Source organism: Aptenodytes forsteri, unplaced genomic scaffold (genome assembly GCF_000699145.1).
Source record: "Aptenodytes forsteri isolate BGI_AS27 unplaced genomic scaffold, ASM69914v1 Scaffold166, whole genome shotgun sequence".
In the NCBI taxonomy this organism is placed as follows: Eukaryota; Metazoa; Chordata; class Aves; order Sphenisciformes; family Spheniscidae; genus Aptenodytes; species Aptenodytes forsteri.
Window position 1 is genome coordinate 10,974,410 of NW_008796110.1, and position 22,384 is coordinate 10,996,793.

At 36.7% G+C, this 22,384-nt stretch overlaps 1 protein-coding gene across 3 annotated transcripts in view; it reads left to right on the forward strand.

Moving 5' to 3' along the window:
- Positions 1–22,384, forward strand: part of PNPLA8 (patatin like phospholipase domain containing 8) — a 41,889-nt gene that overhangs the window by 18,190 nt on the left and 1,315 nt on the right. For 2 of the 3 annotated variants that reach the window (XM_009286844.2, XM_019474054.1), the window contains 3 exons: positions 352–546; positions 12,234–12,293; positions 20,231–20,426. In XM_009286844.2, the coding sequence (XP_009285119.1) occupies positions 352–546; positions 12,234–12,293; positions 20,231–20,426 (451 nt within the window). The remainder of the gene's footprint in view (positions 1–351; positions 547–12,233; positions 12,294–20,230; positions 20,427–22,384) is intronic. The other variant, XM_019474055.1, reaches the window with a different exon arrangement.

The following is a 22,384-nucleotide window of genomic DNA, read 5'->3' on the forward strand; positions in this document are numbered from 1 at the left end:
CGTAAAGGCACAACACTTCAAAATCATACAGATGACACCAGCTTTTTGTTTAAATATTGATGGATAGATTTTGGTAGAAACAGAATAGCCAGTGGAAAGAATTTCGGGTTAAAAATAGCATTTTGTTTAGGGAGTTTGGTTTTTTGGTTTGGTTGTTTTTTTTGTTTGTTTGTTTTTACTTTCACTTTTTGAAATTTAGATAGGCATTATAAAAAAGTAAATAAATAATGAACCAAGTAGGATTCCAGAGATGCATTTAATGTATAAATTGAATTTCATATTGTGGGAGGTTGTCATTATTATTATTATCAACATCATATATAACTATTTTTGTTCCTCCTAACTCACTAGGTAGCTGCAGTAAGCACCATTGTAAACAGAGGAACACCACTGAAAGCATTTGTTTTTAGAAACTACAATCACTTTCCTGGTGTTAAGTCTCATTATATTGGAGGCTGTCAGTATAAACTGTGGCAGGCCATTAGAGCATCATCTGCTGCACCGGGTTACTTTCAGGAATATGTTTTGGGCAACGACCTTCATCAGGTAAGTTGAAATCTTCTCCTTTAGTAAATATTTTCCAATATTATACCTGAGAAAAAAGTTGTCTGAATTTCTGAATCAGAACTAAGCAAATAAGTTGGTAGCAGAAAGGAAATCTAGGGTGGATAGGGGTAAGAAAGGAAATTTTTAGCTTGTATAGCCCTTATGGAACTAGAAAGGGTATAGGCTTAAAAATCATAGTCTTCTCAATACAAACTTAAGCTCTTCTGCTGTTCCTTTCTTCTCTGCCTGGAAGGAAACCTTATACGAGTTGTAAATTGCTTCTGACTTCCTGCTTACAACTGGTATTTCACTGAGCATTATTTCACTAAACAGGTGGTATGACTTAAAATCTAACAATACTGTAAAATATGAAAAAATAAAGTTATGCATTTCAGTGTTCCTTCTTTAGTGCCTAATTTCAGTTTACGGTCTACTTTTAATTCTTTCCATTGATGGCTTATTAAGCTCTTCCCTGGTTCTGAGCCAGTAAAAAGAACAAGAGATGCCATGGCAGTAAGATTGAACTCGGAGGATAACTGCAAAAGAAACTCCCTTGAGGATAAAGCAATGTCTCCTATGAACAGTGTATGCTATTTTATTGTATTATAACTTCTGTTGGTGACCCTGGTTAGTAAAGAGCAAGGCAAATGAATTTCTCTAGTAGTTTTTTTAACCGTTGTGTTCTTGTCCTCCAGTGCCCCTTTATTGTTCTGCAGTTCTCTTGAGTTTTCAAAGAATCCTTTTTACAGTACATATTAATTTAAAACTATTCATATTTCTCTTTAAAAAGATCTGTTGCAGATCTGTGGCAGAAAGGACTACAAAGGGTGGCTGAACCAGAGACCATCAACAAAGACAGCATAGGATTCTATCACTTTAAATTTAAAGAAAGCATCTATTACATTTCCATCATATTAATTCATATGCTGGCATTAGCCTTAACTACTAGAAAGCAATAATAGCATATTTTGAGTAGTAAGATGTACCTGGATCACATACAGAATTTCTCATGGTGTCCATTAAAAGGCCGGGTAATCTCATTAGCATTGTAATGTGCATAAGTAATACTGAAGTTTAAAGATTAACAGATAAATAAGGAGTATAAGATGAAGTAGTGAAAAATTCATTAGGTTAAGAGATAATCAGCAGAAGCATTGATACAGAGAAACAGCCAGAATTTAATCTGAAAAAAACCAGCATACTTCCATATTTTGAATTAACATTTATGAGGAGATGGAATAACTATATTCAGCTATATAAAAGCTCTACATAAGTTGGGGGATGAAGGGGAAGGGTTCCCATGGAGGGCAGAATGGTGCTACTACATCAAGCAGATTCTGAGGGTTCTTCCATTTTATTCTCCCCAGTATGACATCGTGTTATCCCCAAAATATTTTAATCAAATACTACCTGAAATAAGCAAATAAGGTTTTGGGCTTTTTTTTTAAAAGCTAAAAATGGAGTAGCACATCAGATATTCCAAGCCTAAGCACTGCTTGAAATCCTGAAACACGGTCATCTTCCATCCGGCCAAGCTGGAAAGGGAGCTGCTTTAGCCTTTGGAGCTGTTCCAGGCTGCTCCTTAACTGCTTGAATGGGTCAGTGTTAAGCTATGTGAAGCACTTTTCTTCCTCTTCTCACCTTTCCACCCCCTCTTTCCTTGAACTGAGAGTACATCAAAGGCTGTCTGTGCTTCTGTATGAAGAATAGCTAAATAAACAACACGATTTTTAACTTCTACATAGTGCTTAGACAATTATTTGTCTTAACTTCATTTCTGAATTACCAGACTTGTGTGAAATACAGTAAGGTGGATATTAATTTCATCTATATTCACTTTCAAGTCCAATTTACCAGACTAGAGAATGAATTATTAGTGTTAATAGAGATCAGATCCAGTATTCTCAGACACACAGAGCTAGAATGAAGTCTAGTTAATTTTTCCTTACTCCAGACTCTTTGGACAAAGCCCTTCCATATGATCTTACCAACCCTGTTTCACAAACTCACCATTCTTTTCTATTTGATGTGTTTTAATTACTGGAAAGCAAGGGCTTGGGGTGTGGTTCACTTTTGTAAGCCATAAAGAACTAAATATGTTTTCAGTACTAAAACTGTTTATTGTAGTAGAACGAGATACTAAATTTTCTGACTTAAACTTTCATATCATCTGAAAATCTCTCTTCTACCCAGGCATGATATTTAAACACTTTTGAATTCTTTTAGAATCCAAAGATTGTCATCTTTCATGTTTTTCTTTCCCCCGATTACACTTTTCTTACTACATCTCTATTTCTGTAATTATTTATTTTCTGTGGGATGTGCTTGGTTTTTTACAGACAGCTGGCTAGCAAGGTGCTGCATGGCAAATGCTACATAACTGTCTTCATGCAGATTTCTATCTCAGATTATAAATCCACCACTTCACACTCAAGCTACCTTGTTTTAACCCTGGGGTAAGAGCCTCCATGCATGTAGCAGACTGTTACCCTTACGTTCTTGGGTGTAATGGTACCTCAGTGTAAAATGCAAGGTAATCAAGAGTTTTATCTCTATTAAAGTATCCAAGATGAATTGAAAAGAATACATATGCATAAATACGTTTTTAAATAAAGAGACTCCTAAATGCAGTCATATTCCTGTTTAAAATAGCTTTGTGATTATTGTAAAAGTATGTTATTAACTTAGTCCTTAGTTACAGCTCATATCATAAATATGAGATAGTAGATTTTTGTTAAGTGTCTTTATTCTAAAAGTGCACTGCAATCGTCATGTTAAGTTCATTGACCAGATCATGTATGATATTAACACTTGTAGTTTATATGGAAGTAATTGCTCTTTTCTGTCTTATCACTTTAAGCCTGTACACTATCTAACAGGTTGGGCTGCTTTTGAACTACAGAAATAAATGAAACATAACATTGTTAGACATTCTCAGCAGTACCATGTTTTTTGTAAAGTGCATCAGCACAGTACACATTAATTGTAAATAATAATTTATGCCAAAGGCTTCAATGTTGTAGTACAGTGTCAGAAAGATGATGGTCTTTTGAGGATTTTTTTTTTAATGGATTGGAAACTTCCATTAATTAATCAACATATGTTGATTATGTTCTTTTCTGAACATAAACCATGCTAGTTTCTTATTAACTTATATATAGTCTGCTTCTGCAGTGTTGTTATTTCTAAATAATTCAAAGAATAGAGATGGCCAAAATGTGAAAATGACTGTAAAATGTCTGTGAAAATTCAGAATAGTAAATATAATGGGATTTGTTTCCTGGCTTTGAAGTTTGGGACTCTAAAGGGTTATATATGGAGACCAGGTTTTGTATTGGCTTATCACTCAGTTGTACATTTAAATCTGAATGAAAAGCACTCTGGCAGTTGATCTGACTTAGGACTCTTTAAATGTGTGAAAATATTTATTTTGATAATGGAAATTTAGTGGATTTGTTTTATGGTCAGCCTGCATATTCTTGTCTTATGTTATCTAGCTTTTGTTTAAATTGGAGTCCTTTCACAAACCCTGTGAAGTAGTTGAATGAGAGTTATGCGTAGGGTTCAGATTAATGCGTAAAGATTTTATGTATGACTCTAGATGTATATGCTGGAATCGTGCCTGAACTGAACTGTAGCTGTTTGCTTTAACCCTCACTTTTCCATAATATATATATATGTGTGGTATATTTGTGTACACACATGCATGCCCTTTCTCTGGGAACATTCCGGTCTGACTTCCTGCACTAGTCACTGTAAATGTTTGAGGGGATTGTAAAGTGTGTTAATTTATTAATAAAGTAACAAATTGTTTTTACAGTTCTTCTGATGTAATTGTTTAGAAAGAGATTTCTAGGTGCCTGAACACTTATTCTTATTTGTGCTGCAGATAAGCTGATGCCAGGTTTGCTAAATTTTAGCAGAAAGTAAGGAGTTCAAAACCAAATAGCAATGTTTACGTTCAGGTCAATCATGCTATGCTATCTGGTTCCACTCTGTCAAGTAGGAAAAAACAGTGCAGCTGTTGGTAGATGAGGGGAGGAGGATTAATATTCTTTGTGGTTCAAAAGAGGAACATATTAACATTCAAATCCCTGTAACGTGCTTCTCCAGGAACTGTGCAAGTCAAGAGAGACCAAGTCATGATGTTACAATATAGAAGCTGTATTGCCACGTATGTCAGCTTTTTTATATTAAAATCTATTTATAAAGCACTGAGGGTCTCTTAACCTCTCCCCAGTCCTGTTAAAACCAGTGATTTTTTTTTTTTCCCCCGACTTCCCACAGAGGGGTGTTGTTTCTTTTATATCTTCCTCTTTTTTTTTTTTTTTCTGTAGTGTGAAAAGCATTTTGGGCACTCAATAATGTCACTTCAGTAGACAGTACAGTATGCTGAGGAAATTGCCAATTAATTAAAAGAGCAATTTAAGGTTTAAGAAAATCATTATGCGCACTTCATTTACTGGTTTTACAGTAAAAACTAAATTTGTCCCACAGGATTAATTAAAAGGGCAGCAGGGGTGGTGTGTGTGTGGTGGTGGCGAGTTCAACAAAGCCACAGATTTTTCTCAAAATAAAATATGCTCAATTTAATACAAAGGACTTGATCACCTTTTTCTTGATAGCTTCCCACTATTTCATTGCTGCATTACAATTCCATTTATTAAAATGCTGGTGTTGCCTTATAATAGTGTTCAAATAATCATATTTTCTTTGAGCAAGATCAGATACTAAAGCGGTTAAATTGGCAGCTAATCTGTTAGTGGAGTTTTGATAATGCAGATGTAACAGGATGTGTGGTGAGAATACAACCTAGAAATAAAAAATATGTACAGTACAATAATATGATGTAACTAAAATTTCAAGTCTCACCTTCGCTAAAAAAAGATAATTCGCAGTTTCTTTGTATTTTTCAAACTTTTCCCTTCCTTTATTAGGCAGTAAATCTGTAAAGCCATTTCATCTTTGTAGCTTGTTACAGGAGAGGCCTTCAAAAGTGATTCACTTAGTGGATCCTAATTGGTTTTACACGGTAGTTTTTAAAATTAGATTCAAGGGTGCTTCCCAGGCTCTAAGAAGACATAGAATATAGGTCACATTGAAGTTCTTTTCATTCTTAGGATATGCCACGGTGATCAGTATGCACCAGAGCTTATACAGACTGTGGTTTAATAGGTGTATCTTGTTCTCACAATGATAGAAACAAATATTTCTTTGTTTCTCTGTCTACTTGTTGCCATACACGTTTTCCTACGGCCTCGGAGGCAATGTCGCCTACTGTTTAAGGAAGAGGGAATTTACTGGAATGTGTTAGCTATATGGATATGTGCGTTTCTTTTTTCTCTTACGGATTCTAGAGGTTTGGTTAGCAGCTCTTAAGGTGGACGTGCATGATGCAGTTTACCAGCCTTCGTGAAATTGCTGTGGTTACTGCACCAGTAGTATTTTGGAGAGCAAACTGCTTGCAAGATTCCCAGCAGGGACTTGCTAAGTGAGGTGTTATTGGAAGATTTGTTTAATGAAATGAAATTGAGAGTGTATTTTGTTTAGGCATTTAACTTGGGTGCATTATAATTTTTATCTCCAATGATTCAGAGTGATGCTTTGCTAATGTAATTTTCAGAATGCTTATTTAAAAAAAAAAACTTCACTCCCAAATGAGCTGTGTTACATTTAACTATTTATTTGCTTAGACTTCTGAGCCCATATATCTTTAGTGACACTGTTTACCAGCTAATATTTGCTATAAAATAAATCTTGTAAAATCAGAGGAGGCTGTTACAATGAAAAATTAAGAATTGAGTCAATTCAGTAATGTCTGTACAATCTAGGTTGCTGCTCTCAAGTTCTGATGTTACCAGCCACCGTTTCTTAGATCAAAAAGAACAATTTACTGTCAATTCTTGATAGCTTGTGATTTTTATTTTCCCAGGTTGTGTATCTGTCTAATACTGACTTGAACGGGCCCGTATTTCCATATGAAATAGCCTTGTGATATTCATCGCAAAGAAAACCTAAGAATGTAGTACGACTATTAATATACTGTTACCTCTTCACATAAGGAAAGCTTGTTTATGATATATAGTGGTCTGGTGCTTAACGCAAACAATCACTTCATCCTTTGTCAGCTGCCAGCCAGCCTCTAATTTGCCTTCTGTATTGTAGTTTAGGAAACTGCGCTCTTCTTGTCATGGATGTAGGTCTTAGCACTGCGATAGGAATAATTTTCAGCACGTATGCAAAATGTGCATGAACTCAATTAGTTCAATACTCAGTGCATTCCCATTAGTCAAGTAGGGCACAATGTCTAAGCCCTATTTCCTGTACTGAGCTTCTCTTCCAGTACAAGGATTAATCTATAGTGTTAATTTTGCAAATCCCAAATCAGTTGGAAATCTCTTCAAAGATTCTTTACCTTGCAGTGTTTCTTTCACTGGGAGTATATTTGCACTGCTGGTTTTAGTAGCAGATATATTTTAGATTTTTTTGCTACAGAATTTAGAATTATTTCAGCTGGCAAGATAAGGGATTATAGAACGAAAACCGTTTCCCTCAGGTCAAATTCAGTCCTCTGTCATGGTTGCCAACTGCATCATAGACTGTAGTTCGTAAAGATGTAAAGCTGTCTTTGCTGTTGCTATCCTTATGGAAGGTTGTTTCAAGAAGATATTTCTTCATTTTTCTGATGGCTAGAAAATTTCTGATTTTCACTCTTAAGTCTATTTGCAGCTAATGGATACAAATTGTCCTTGTGCCAGTAATGTTCTCTGGTTTAACTAACTTTTCTTCTTGTAGTATTTACCCTTCTGATGTGTATATAGAAAGCACTCATACCCTTTTTTATTTTGTTAGTCTAAATATACCAGTCTATCTCAATCTTGCAAAATAGGCTCTGTGTTCTCTTGATCATCCTAATGACCCTTCATTGCACCTGCTGCAGTTTGAGTAATCTTTCTTGAAACTGGACTATTCAGCATGTTTTGGCATGACCCAAGACATATTGTACAAAGTTGAATGGTAGACCGATTCAAAATTAGCATTTCTAAATTAGAAGCAAAACTCAGAGGAGTTAATTTGATCAGGCTGGAACACTGTATTCTAGATGATGTCTTAACTGTCTCATGTATTTCCTATTTCAGAGGAAGGTACAACTTAGAATTACAGTTGCCTTTCAACAGCTACTTCATATATAGGTAGTTAAATCATTCTGTGGTAGTGCACTACTCAGATCTTTCTCATGGTTGGTCTGATTCCACCTTAGTTATGAAGAGCATAGCTTTGCTTGGCTCTATGGCGTCTCCTTTGGGTTTTCTTAGACATTAGAGTTGTTCTGTATTTACACTAAGGCTTTTGTATTTGCAAAGACTCTAACTTTGGAGTAACAGATTCCATTAGCAGTTGCATGCTTTTGAGAAAATAATACAGAGAATGAGCCCCAAACCAGCCGTTGAGTAACTGATAGAAAACAGTCCTAGCCAAAGAGTTCCCCATTCGGTATAGACTGTTGTCCCCATCTGATCAGCTAGTTCTTTCTCCACTGTGGTCTCTTTCATCACTTCCAATGGTCTGATACGTAAAGTGCTTTATAAATCCAGATTTTCTTAATCTAAAAATTTCTGTTTCAATTTCTACCTGCCTTTGATAAACCCATCTTGTATTTTGCCATCTAGACATGTACTTCTTAATTTAGAGGATGCATAAAAATGCAGAACTTTTCCTTCGGTTCTTTTTCCCCCTTCCCCCACCCCCCCACTGTGGATACAAATACTAGGCAGTTCATATCCAAATCCTGAAACCCTCACATCAATTATCTCCAATAATTAGTTCACTTTCTTAAATTTTATCCATTTTAAGATCAAATCCTTTAGTTATGAACCTGCTTTGTTTCAGTTGCAATGAAATGAAACCTAATGTTTGAGTCAACAAATAAAGAATAAAATTGTATTAAGAAATTTAAATAGCTTACATAATTTTATAAAAAGGGGGTTTATTGGAAATCCAATTTCAGGTTGAAATTACAATATGAAAGATAAAAAGAAATTTGTGGAGTGCGTAATATATTTAGTTTTAGAGGTTGGCTGTAGAGTTAGCTTACAACATTCTGATTATTGTACAGTTTTAAACAGGTGAATGACCAGCAGGTTTTGAGTAGCGTTTATCAGTGATATATCCAATAATATGAGTCACCTGGATTCCCTATGGATCACTACTAGTCTTCATACTCTTCTGTATATTTCTCAAAGCATTTTGAATTTCCTGCAATTTAATATTCCTTAGTAAACTGACAGCTAAAAACATACACCAATTAGTTAGCAAAATTAATATCAATAAGTAATATTAATAACAGTCGGGTTATTGATGTAAAAATGTATTGAATCTTAAGAATATTTACATTGTTAGCTTGGGAAATGAAGTTTAAAGAATTTTGAAATACTGAAAATCTAACATGGTCGGCTTTCACAAGGATTAGGATATCTCTGGATCTGGGATTTCTTGCTCACTTGTGGAAGTTTTATAGTAATGTGATTCTTCTGTGTAACTACTAGAGCTTTCTCCTTAGTCTGATACATCCTGTCGTAGCAAATAGTTTTTACATGCTTCGTAAGTTAAATGTTGTTAGAAAGGACAAACCTTCTAGACTTGAGTCCCCTGGTGTCATCTGAATCCAGAAGGATTTTGTTCAGATCCATGGGGTTTTTTTGGTTGTTTTTTGTTTGTTTGGGGTTTTTTTGGTGTACTCTTGAACCTTGCCTGTGCTTCACAAACATCATATGGAGAACTCGAGCTCGGGCCTATTTTTGGAGCCAGTACGGATTCAACCGCAGGCCAGCTTTTTCTCTTAGGTTGCATGCTATGATCCTCGCTTGTAATGTTACAGGCAATTCATCATTTGGGAACCGCAGTTAAAATACTATTGTGGTGATGTGTCCTGTTGTTCATTGCAGAATTCATGTAATTAAATCTGCGGTGCACAGCTTGTGCTTTTAATGACAGTATATTTTATTGCCCAGTAATTCTTTCTTTCGTGATGTCTGCTAATATTTAGCAAATCTTCATCAGTACATTTTCCGTATCTGACATAAAACCATGAATTCAGTAATGTCTTCAGAGCAGCTGGTCATTTTTTGTGAATTAATGACTTGCTGCGATGAGTTAATAATTTAAGATAATCACCTAGCAGTCTACTTCAGCCAACCATTCACTCTAAAGAAATGTCAAGAATAAACATGGCTAATGTAGGGTAAAACAATGTAAAATATATTACTAAATGGTTAGCTTATAATAGCAATAGTATTGATAGCTCTCAGAAGCATTTAGCATAACATTTGTGTGTATGCAAAGTGTATTACGGTGTTGCTAATTTTTAGGAAAAAAATTATAAATACTGTATGGGAGAGCAGTTGTACTGAAAAGGAAGCTTTTCAGTAAACTTTCAAACTTTATTAGATTTTTTTTTTACTTTACGTAATGTGATCTCAGTATAAAATGTTCTCTTTTTGCAGCTGGTGTAGTAGAAGTACAAATGTAGCTAATATACCTTCTGATTTTTTTTTAAACTGTCAAAGACAGCAGTAATGGAAATTTTAATATTAGTGTTATTCAATAACAAAAATACAAATGCATTTAATTTTCATTTTCTGTACATTTTCTAAAGAATTTTTCCATTAGCCAGTTCAAGGCAAATCCCCTTTTCAGTGCACGCTTGAGCAGTTGTCAGTTCTAGAGTGAGTGTTTTTCTAGTGTCTGAAGAGAAGTCATAATTTTGAGATAGCCTTAAAAAGTAATGAGCACAAGACGTTTATTTCAGGAATTTAAAGGAGCACCTCTCCCTCTCCTTAGGTAATGGAATCAGTTCATTCCAAAATTGTTAGAAATTTGGTGTATAGGAGGATTGCATTAATATCTGTCACCAATTAAGGCCTCTGTTGGAAATCAGCGTAGTGCAGAATACATCATAAATTGTATGTAGTTGACCCAATAGCATCCCTATTAGCATGATTATGAAGCAAGGGTGAATATTGCTAAATAAATTGCATGAAATATTTGTATAAAGAGGTAGCTGTAGATCATTGTATGCTTTATAGAAAATTACCTAATTTATTAAAAAATCTTTTCTCACTCATCTCTCATGCAGCAAAGTGGATCAGACACACCATTAGAATGAAGCTAAAACAAATTGTTCTAGTGCACTGTATGTTTTAGAGATTTGTTAGAAACATTGGCACTGCCATCCATTGCTTGTCACCAAGATAAAGAGGAAACAATTCTACTTCTGCACTGTTTCATGTTTCTAAAACATTATATATTATATGGGGTCAAAATAGTTTGTGCAGGGACATAAAGATTTCCTGTACTTGCTGGGAGCTCCTCTTCAACAGTTTCATCCTCAGGAGTACTGTGACCAGACTGACTGATTACTCACAAGAGGAGACCCATAATTAATGTAATATTTCAAACATTTTTGTATATATTTAACAGAACAGGGAGAACGTGTAACCTTTGTATTGAGAGCATATCTGAGCTGAACGCTAGAGGGGCTAGTTTATTGCACAGTTAAATCTGAATGTATAGATTCCTTTTTCACAAAGCTTATGTTAAAAACTGTAATTTGGTAGCCCAGTGATGTTTGAGCAAGCCCTAAAGCTTTATATGTGAATATACTGACATTCTCATAATGGCACTGGGTGCCCAGTGCAATGAGAGGACTAGGTTAGGACGTGAATCTTGAAGTTATCTGTATGAGTAGATCTTACAGGTAGTAAAATAACTCTCCTGTTTCTCATTCCTGCCTTCTACTCTCAGGGCATTTGCTGCTACTTATGTAAACATACTGAGCTGATTTTACAGAATGATTTGGCAAGGTGTACCCATTTTGCTTAATGGAAACTAGAGTAAATGTTTTTAGAGTAGTTATTTTAATTTTTCTAAAAAGTAACTTTTTGTTATAGTGCAGCAACTCTTCAAACTCCTCATTGGAAGCAATAAGCCTTGTCCTTAATCTGCATATTTATTATATTTATGTTGACTTTAAACATAGAATTTAAAAAATACTTTTCAAAAGTCCATTCAGAATCTTAGCCTGTCTTGTCCTAGCCTGTGATGGCTTTGTACTAATTCTGTCTCCACTTTTTCACAAAGACAATGAAAGTAAACAACAGAGGAAGTCTGTAAAAGTGAACTAAAATGCAAAGCATGTCTGCACAGGCAGTGAGGTGAAGTGGTTACTATGGAGCCAACAAACTCAGCTTCCAAATATCAGACTTGGCTTTCTTAAGTTATATATCCTTCATCCAGTGCTAGATTATTTTCTTCACAACGTTTAGCATCATTTAAGTGAAACTTAACACAGGATGTTACACAGAACAATTACAAGGCGCAACTTGAGTCTGACAAAATAAGGAAATCTAGTGATAGCCTATGAATGTACAGAGTATTCTGAACTTGTTAAAACAACTGCCCATGGTAAAGTATGGTCCAAACTGATTTTTTATTTTAATATCTTAATTTTAAATAACTGTTTCCAAAGTATTGACTTAAATATGTGAGTCTCAGAAGGTCCTGTGCTACCAGGCTCCCAACTGGTCTGGAGCACTTTCTTTGAGACTTCCTGATGTATTTTCCTTCTGATTGTAGAATTTGCCCCCATCTGTTTCATAATGTTTAACCAGGCCTTTCTTTATCCCTAGAACTGGGCGAGCAGGGTATCTTCACCAGAGAGTTTTCATTGGAGCGTATGCTTACAAAAGGTGCATTTTTCCTGCTTTAAATAACTTATGATCTGATTGCAAATCATGAGGGAGCCTTCCCTGAGTATTTTGCAGCTATCAAAAAACTTACAGAAAATATTAGCTACAGCTTTAGACTTCTGGCTAATGACCAACAAGCCCTAAAAATATGGTTGTAATTGCATGGGGAATTTTTTGGAAAAATCTGTATGAAGAAAAATTTCATTGAGTTCGCTTGGGAATTAGCTGATAAAATATTAAACAAAACATAACAATTGAATGTTTACCACTTGGAAAGCCTTTGGCAAAAGACTGAAAGTAACATCCCCGTCCCTGAGTTCACTGCTTTGCTATCACTAACAAGCTTGGTTTTATATCTATTAAGCTCCATTTTAAGATTAATTTATTTGATTTCTTCCATTATTTTTATTAGAAATTTTAAAAAAGCCTTCTTCCCTACTGTTTACCTGCATGATGATATTAGGAAGGTTATACACCCTTTTTCAGCACTTAACTTGCATGAACTTTCCTACTGTGGCACTTTGTGTTTGGTATGCTGCCAGCAAATTAAGTTGACTCAAGTGCGGAGTGGTTTTGTGAAGTTCAGCACATGAAGAAACATCTAGTACTTGCCAGCGCACTGACCGTAGCAGCACCGAAGGACGCAAAAGGGAAGGGGTGACTCATGTATGTCTGGGAAGTGAAAAAGAGAGTTTGCAATTGGATTGAGAACTAGCTAAATGAGAAGAGATGGTGAAATGTAGGCCAGACAATCTAAGAATGGGAGAACAGAGAGAATGAGGGATCTATTCTGGCTGTTTGCCCAACACTGAGTCCTGAGTCAGAACTCGGGACAATTGCACATCTTTGTGGATGTTGGTCAGCAGTTTAGTCATTTGAAGATTTCCTGTAAGTTACCCTTTCAGTTGCAGATTCCAAGGTATGAGTTGCATATGGAAAATGCTTTCACAAGACTTAGACTGGACTGACAAAGTTCAATTTCTAATAAGAATGGCTTTTAAAATGTAATTTCATTTTACAGCTAAAATAACATGCATCTCTGATTCATAGAGTATTTCTTTAAATAGAGTAGAACCTTAGGAGAATTGGAGGAGGACAGGGCCTCAGGGGGTCATCTGGTCCAGCCTCCTGTTCAGAGCAGGATAAATCTCAAAGTTAGGTCAGGTTGCTCAAGGCTTTGCCCAGTTGAGTTTTGAAAATATCCAAGGATGGAGATTCCACAGTTTCTCTGGCTCTTATTCTGCACTTTTTGAAAGAGTCTGGCTGTGTCTTCTCCCACTTTAGGTAGTGGAAGACTATGATTAGATTCCTCCTTGGCTTTCTCTTTTTCTGGGTTAAGCAAAACCAGTTCCCTGCATCTCTTCTCATATGTTATGTGCTTCAGCCCCCAAACCATCTTAGTGGTTCTTTAATGTACGTATTCCAGTTTTTCAGTGCCTTGTAACTGGGTGGCTAAAGCTGTACACAGTATTCCCAGTTTGACCTCATGAGTACTGAATAAAAGGGGATAATCACTTCACTTGACCTACTGGTTTTGCTTTTAGCCCAAGTGTATATTGATAATCTAGTAGTTTATCTAATATACTGTTCATACTGTCTCTGTTTTTCCGTGTGCACACAGACAGTACCATACCATATCAATGTATCTAGTAATATAGATGAAAGGAGGGACATTTGAAGACATTCCAGTCTGTCAAAAAGGAACTGATAAATTTATTAGGAACTGAAAAGGTTTAGGGCCGCGCATAAAGTCAGCATTGCTTTGTAGAATTAGAATTGCACCTGAAGGTTATAGTATAATTTAAAATACCGCTTTATATCAACAAGATTTTTACACTATTGTATATGGTATAAAGATCCTTTTTTGTTTGCATTCTTTTGTTTATATGAAGGCTTTAGGAGATCAGAATTGTGCTATGCTAGCATAGGTCCATGAAATACATGCTTTTCGATTATAAATTATGTTCTGAAAATATATTCCATAAAATAGATAATGGGCACAAAGAATGCAAAATATTCATACACTTTGAAGGTTGCATTCTGTCAGTGCAGTTTGCACATCTTGCTAATGTTGGCATTTGCTGATCGCTATACTTGCAATCATTCTAAAATGCATTATTGTGTAAATACAATTTTATTCATGGAAAGTCAGACACCTGAAACTTCCCCACAGTCATTCCGTAGAGTATGCAGTGCAGCTTGTCACTAGTATACCTAGTTTCCCTAATCTTTTCAGCTGTTGTCATATTTTTCCCCCTAGCCCATCGCAACTTCCACTTTGCTGTATTTCTAAAAAGTATTTTACTAGTGTTTGCTTTTGTTTGTTCCCCAGCCATGAATGTCTTTCAGTCCATCAGCCTGAATCAATAAATTTAATTGTTTGGGTTAAACTTTTGCTCCCGTATTACTATTCTTGGTTTGTCATTCTTCCCTCCTGCAGAAGCACGCTGGGAAGATCCTAATTCTACCATCATACTAACTGAAAATTTTAAATTTAAGATTGAGAGATAGGTGGATCAAAGAGAAGAGATTGTACTGAGAAAACAGAACATTTGAAATTGAATGGACTCATAAAATGAATGACTTCCTTCTGAAAAAAGAGACAAACAAGAATTCAGATTTTGGCCAACAGGCATCTCTCTACCCATAGATCAGATAAATTGGCCTCGTTTACTTCCAGTTGTTTAACTGCATGAAATGTTAAAAGTGTCAAGAAAGCTCATAGAAACTAATATGGAAGAGGAAGCTATTGTGTTAGTCACCAAGACATTGCATACTACTAGCAGTCATTCAGCCTTTTGGTTATATTGCGTTTTGGTTAATGTATTTTTATAAACATCTCTTAAAAGCTGAGTGCTTACAATAAAAATATTTTAATTGGTAAGTTATAAATAATTTAGATTAGTTTTTATGATATAACTATAGAATAACTTCAACAGAACCAGAAAAAAAAAAATTAAGATACCAAATTTAGCAGTTCTCCAAAACAAATTGACAGACTAAATACACAGGAATTCAGAGCAAGGATCAGTGAAGGTTCTTGTGATCTCAGTATATCTTATGTACAAACTGCAGAGTTGATCACTTGGAATTGTATTCCAGTGTCTCAAGGACAAGCATGAAGAAGGACATGTCATGATTTCTTAAAATTACTTTTTTAAGAATTCAGATCTGGCTTTCATATTTCTGTATTGCTAGTTTAATATATTTCTCGGGAAGGACTTTTTGTCCAGTTTTGTGAAGATAGAGGAATTGTTCAGAATCAGAAAGGTTAGTTTCTATTTTTTTAATCTTAGAACTGGAAAATTCTTCGTTTACAGTTTTCTTAGAATTTGCATACATGTGAAATCATTGCAACTAATTTTAAAATTTGTGAAATATTTTTCCACAAGAATTCCCGCCTTGGACGTAATTAGCTCTAAGGTTTCTGGAGCTGCAGAATTAAATAAATTATTGCAATATTTCCTTCATTGAGTTCTTAATAGTCTGATTCAACTAATAAAGTTATTTATTGCTTCAGTAGTTGATCACTGTAAGCAAAAGAGCGATATGATGAACATCTTTGTTTAACAAAGTAAGCTGATTTGAAGTACAATATTGATCGGGATGTGGTCGTTATCAACCATAATCTGTGTGGAGGGGAAGAAAAAAAATCAGTTGCCTTCCTTATTGAGTCCTACTTCTAACTTTCAAAAAATGACATGTATCTATATAAATGCTAGAATTTATGTTAAAGGTGTCTAAATTGAAAATTATTAGGAATGGATATTTACTGTCATTTCAATAAACCTAAATTGGAGAATGTTTAAATATGGAAATTGTTGCACAAAGCTGTTAGTTACCATCGCAATACACATTTGGTATGTGTAAGTGTTTGTACTTTACCTTCCTTTGATCTTTTACTTGTCAATATTACAAAAATGTTGTAGTAGTCTAGTATTATATACCCCCTAACTTTTGATAACACTAATTTTTCCATGGTAAAGCAATCATGTTTAATTAAATTATATTGACAAGATCAGTGGAAATTATTTGGTAAGCATGTTTTTAATCTAGTCTATAAAGAAAAAAGCACCACAAAGATAACTGTTAAGATTTTAGATTAAGATTCATGGGGAATTATATCAAGGACAAAAACATCCTTGTATTTAGTTTTCTGTGTAGAAACTAATTTAAACATAAGCAAAGGATAATGGGCACTGAAGAGACCATTCATTTTACAGTGTTTTGAGCAAAGCGGACAGTATCCAGAAGGAGTTCAAAGAGCTTTTTGTAGGTTGAAATGAAAGCTTAAAAAAAACCCTCAGAAAACTCAGCTCAGTAATCCTGTTTTTACTTATTTTACTTATTTATCTAGCACAGCTGTGGTTAAAAGGAGTTTCTGTAAAATGTTTATCAACTCCAAAACATTTTTTATTCTAAGCTATTCCTGAGTAGAGTTGCTTTTTTTTTACTGTTCTTGTAATGTTAATGGTCAGGTATAGGATATAGGGAGTTCAGGGAGCTTTAGGATATAGGGAGCTTTTGCATAATGCTTATTGTAGTCAATATTCTGTTTCTTTTCTATTTTACATGTTTTCTTTGTTTAGATTTTGAATGGCTATAAAGATCTTCGTCTCTGCTATTAATAATGTTTTCAGCTTAAGTTTTGCCTTTATAACTGCTTTTTTTTTAAGGCTTTCCCAATATAGAAAGTCCTACTGAATTCAAAGTTCAACGTGATCTGTTTCTTAGTTGGAGTGAAGATCACTTCACTTCCAAGAAGTGTTGAACATACTTTTTGAGATTTGCTGGATCAAAATCTCCTTGTCTGAGTATTTTATCCCAGCCTCATCACATACGCCTTTGACATATTGCTAGCAAAAGATGTCTCTCCTCACTTCCAGACTTATAAGAGGAGCCTTTGTTCCTATTAGTCGTGGGCTGAATTCTGATCTTCAGACAACTAAAGCCTCACGTTCCCAAGGCCTGGTCCTCAGGGGGCACTTGAATCATCCTGATACCTGATGAAAGGACGATACAGAAGAGCTCAAGCAACCTAGAAGATTTCTCACGTGCATTGATGACAACTTCCTGGCACAGTTGATGGAGGAGCCAACAAGGAAAGGTGCTTTGCTGGACCTGATGCTTATGAATAATGAAGAACTGGTCAGGGACGTGAAAGTTAAAGAAAGCCTTGGCTACAGTGACCATGAGATGATGGAGTTCAAGATCCTAAGAGAAGGGAGCAGGGGAAAAAAGCAGGACTGCAGCCCTGGATTTCAGGAGGGCAGACTTCATCTTCTTCAGAGCTCTTCTTGGAAGAATCCCATGGGCTATGGCCTTGAAGAGAGGAGGGGGTCCAGGAGAGCTGGCTGATACTCAGTGACAATTTCCTCCAAGCTCAAGAAAGGACCATCCCAACAAGTAGGAAATCAAGCAAAGGTGGCAGGCATGGATGAGCAAGGAGGTCCTAACTGAACTCAGACATAAAAAGAAAGCGTACAAAAGGTGGAAGCAGGGGCAGGTGACCCAGGAGGAGTATAGAGCTCCTGTCCAGTCTTGCAGAGATGGGGTTAGGAAAGCAAAAGCCAGCCTGGAGTTGAATCTGGAGAGTGATGTGAAGGGCGACAAGAAAGGATTCTACAAGTACATAAACAGCAAAAGGAAGACTAGGGAAAATGTGGGCCCGCTACTGAATGGGGCAGGGGAGCTGATGACAAATGACATGGAAAAGGGCAAGATGCTTAATGCTGCCTTTGTCTCAGTCTTTACCAGTAAAAACAGTTTTCAGGAATCCCAGGCCCCTGAAGCTAGAGGGAAAGTCTGGTGCAAGGAGGACTTACACTTGGTGGAGGAGAACCAGATTAGGGAGCAGTTAAACAAACTGGACATACATAAATTCATAGGGCCTGATGGATTGCACTCATGAGTGCTGATGGAGCTGGCTGATGCCATTGCGAGATGACTCTTGATTATCTTTAAATGATCATGGTGATTGGGAGAGGTTGGGAGAGCAAATATCATTCATATCTGCAGGAGGAGCAAGAAGAAAGCTCTAAGGAACCACAGGCTAATTCGCCTCAGCCCAATCCACTGGGGGGTGATGGTGGAAATCCTCCTGGAAAGGATTTTCAAAGTCATGAAGGACAAGGTGATCATGAGTAGTCAGCATGGATTTACAAAGGGGAACTCATGACTGACCAGCCTGGTAGCCTTTTGCAATGAGGTGACTAGCTTGGTGGACGGGTGGAAAGCAGTGGATGTTGTTTACCTCAATTTTAGGAAAGCCTTTGACATTTATCTCCCATAACATCATAGACAAGCTGACAAAGTGTAGGTTAGATAAGTAGACAGTAAGGTGGATTGCAAACTAGCTGACTGACCAGGCCCAGAGGGTTGGGATCAGTGTCACAAAGTCCAATTGGAAGCAAGTCACTAGCGGTGTACCCCAGGAGTCAGTACTGGGGCCACTGGGGCCAATACTATTTAACATCTTCATTAATGATGTGGATGATGGGACAGAGTGCACCTGCAGGAGGTTCGCAGATGGTACAAACCTGGGAGGAATGGCTGGTATACCAGATGGTTGGGCCACCACTCAGAGGGACCTCAACAGGCTGGAGAATTCTCATGAAGTTCAACAAGGGGAAAGGCAGAGTCCTGCATCTGGGGAGGAATAACCTTATGCACCAACCCACACTGGGTACTGACCGGTTGTAAAGCAGCTTGACAGAGAAGGACGTTGGGGTTCTGGTGGACAACAAGCTGAACATGAGCCAGCAATGCACCCTTGTGGCAAAAAAGACCAACAGCATCCTGGGCTGCATTAAGAACAGTGCTGCCAGCAGGTTAAGGGAGATGATCCTTCGTCTCTGCACTGCTGAGGCTGCATCTGGAGTGCTGTGTCCAGTTCCCCAGTACAAGAGACAGGAGCATACTGAAGCGAGTCCAGCACAGGGCCTCAAAGGTCATTAAGGGACTGGAGCACTTCTTGTATGAGGAGAGACTGAGAGCTCTAGGACTGTTCAGCCTAGAGAAGAGAAGGCTTAGGGGGAATCTTACCAATATGTATGAATAAAGGATGGGAGGGAATAAAGATGAGGGAGCAGTATTCTTCCCAGTAGTGCCCACTACTGGGGACAAAAGACAATGGCACAAATGAAAACACATGAAATTCCACGTGGACACAAGAAAACTTGTTACTGTCAGGGTGGTCAAACACTGGAGCAGGTTACCCAGAGAGGTTTTGGAGTCTCTATTTGTGGAGATACTCAAAACCTGACTGGACGTGGCCTTCAACAACATACTGTAGCTGACCCTGCTTGAGCAGGGGGGTTGGACCAGGTGAGCTCAATAGGTCCCTTCCAACCTAAGTGATTCTATGATTTTCCAAGTCTTAAATCCAGGCATAGCATCCTATGTAATGACTGTGCATATAAGGTAGCTTTGGCCAAGCTTAGCTCTTGTGATTTTTTTTTATTTTATTTATTTATTTTTAGAATCTGCAGGTAGTGATTTGGATTTTGTTACAGAATATATCCTTGTAATACCAGTAATAAACGTTTTGAGATGCAGACTTTTTGATTGTTTAAGAAATTGTCAATATGCGTATCTGTCTTACCTAAAAGGTCTTCAGAAGATGAAGTCATAATTTTCTCAGACACTCCAGTGAATGCTGCCGTTTCAGCCTACCTCTTCTATACAATTCTTACAACAGCAGAACTGACCACAGACCCAGGAGCTGCTCTGACAGTGTCCATAAGCCCAGGAAGCCTAGCTACACAGCTGCTGCACAGCACAAACGGAACAGTTGCACAAAAGATGGAAATTAATGCTTGTTTGATTTAATTGATTTTGTCTATTAGCGCTACGCTAGTTTAGTTTATAGTTGCAGTTTCTTTTATGACCATATGTTATATATAGTACTAACATTTGTATTTATTTTTAATTTACAGGATGGAGGTCTGCTTCTAAATAATCCTTCTGCACTGGCAGTTCATGAGTGCAAATGTCTTTGGCCAAATGTTCCATTGCAGTGTCTAATATCGCTGGGCACTGGTCGATACGAAAGCGAGGGAAAGACCAATGTCACATACACCAGTCTGAAAGCCAAACTCACAAATGTTATCAGCAGTGCAACTGATACAGAAGGTTGGTGTCTTAAGATACATTTGCATTGTGACTGTTCTGTTTTTTATGTTTCTTGGAATTACAGTTCCAATTCAGAGAGCAGTCTGCAACCTTTTGCCTTTCCCCTTCTCCTCTCTACCCGCCCCATTGAAACTACTTGAAATGTGTCTCTTCGTAGCTCATTATGTATAGTTGGTGTTCTAGTACCAGTATTACAGGTTTTCTGGAGATGATAATATGAATGTGTTTCTTAGCCTTATCTCCGTGAATCTTCATCCTCACTATGTTGTTGCTAAGCTCTTTCAGTTCTCAACTATTACTATGAGGTTGATGACATAGGTATACTAAAGATAACTTAAAATTTATCAATGACAATGATAATCCAACAGGGTTTATACAAAGTGATATGTTTTTACTTGCACTTCAGGATAACGGCATACTCGGGAATCCATTTCAATAGAAAAATCCTATTTTCTTATATTTGGTTTGTTTTCCCCATAAACAGAAATGCTTAATAGTTAATATATAACATTGACTGGTTTTCAACAGCTTCAGAAAAAGTATTTTAGTTCTGTTCTTTTCTATATGTGCTCTTATACATGAGCTTTTCCAAGAACTAGACTGTATCTGCCAATGGTCATGACTTCCATTGCTGTCAGGAGGAGTCAAGCGTGTGTGTTCCAAAATAAACTGTTCCTAGGATGGGAGTACAGTGGAACTCTATCACTAGCAGTTTACATCTGTTTTGTTTTTATAAACAGGAAATACTGACATGCAGAAGCTTCCCCCCCCCCCTTACAAAGGAATCTGATACTGTAAAAAGCTAGGGAACAAGAAATACTCTTACAGTCTAGATCCTTTGCTGTGTGATCTCTGTCAACTGACTGTCATTAGTTAAAAAAAGCTAGATTTTGGGCCGCCTTTGTTGTTTGCACAATCATGGAAAGGCAGTGGGAATTGTGGGAAGGAGAGCTGTGTTGTCCACTTTCTATCAAGGGAAGAAAAAGTTTCATTGCAGCTGAAAAATCAGGCAAGAAATTTGATGGGGAAGAGGAGGAAAGGAAAGTTCATTGTGGAGACCAAAGGAGAGGAAATGGAAAGAGGGGAGAGTAGATTTGAGCAAATGGGAAGTTACATTATGAAGGAAAAAGGGGAGAGTATTAAATAGGGCAAGAAAGACTGGATGTGGTGAGACAAGAAGAGAGACACAGCTGAGTAATTTACAGGAGGAGGGACCGAGCAGAGAAGATTTCAGGTTAACAAGAATCTTTTGCTGTAGTCTTACCCATGATATTTTTTTCAGTTTAGAATTTTATATAACAGTAGATGTTTAAAAGAATGGAGGAGCATGGTAAGAATGCAAAGAAGATGGAAATAAAAGAGAATGAAAGATGAAGGAAGTCACGGAAATGGAATTTTAAGGGAGCCAACAAAGAGAAGAGATCTAAAAGGAGAGAGAAAATAGGTTATAAAAGAGAGGGAGAAAGGAAGAGGAGAGAGGAACATCCAAATACATTACATAGCCAGTTTATTATTGTGCTAGCTAATTGAACTGTTTTAATTTAACCTGAACACTTGAAGGTAAATGAATGTTAAAGTCAAACCCAAAATCTGTAGTAATATATAAAAAATGAATTAGTTGCGAACAAAAGAAAGCTTTAAACTTGCGTATTTTTTACTGCAGTCTTTGCGATTAGAGAAGAATATATAGCTGTCATTTGCATAATACCTACTTCAGTTAGTACTGAGGGTAACAAATCATGGGTATCCTGAATGGGAATACGTAAGTTACATTCCTGCTCTTCAGAATGCACTCTTGCTTGTAAAGGAACGGAACGTACGTGTAATTAAAAATCTGGAGAGCTGCAAAGCCTTCTTAATAGTCATACCAGTGAAGTTGTCTTAGAATAAAAGACGAAGCTTTTCCAGAGTAAACGGAGCTACGGGGTCACTTGCAAACCTTCTAATGAGAAGGGGTT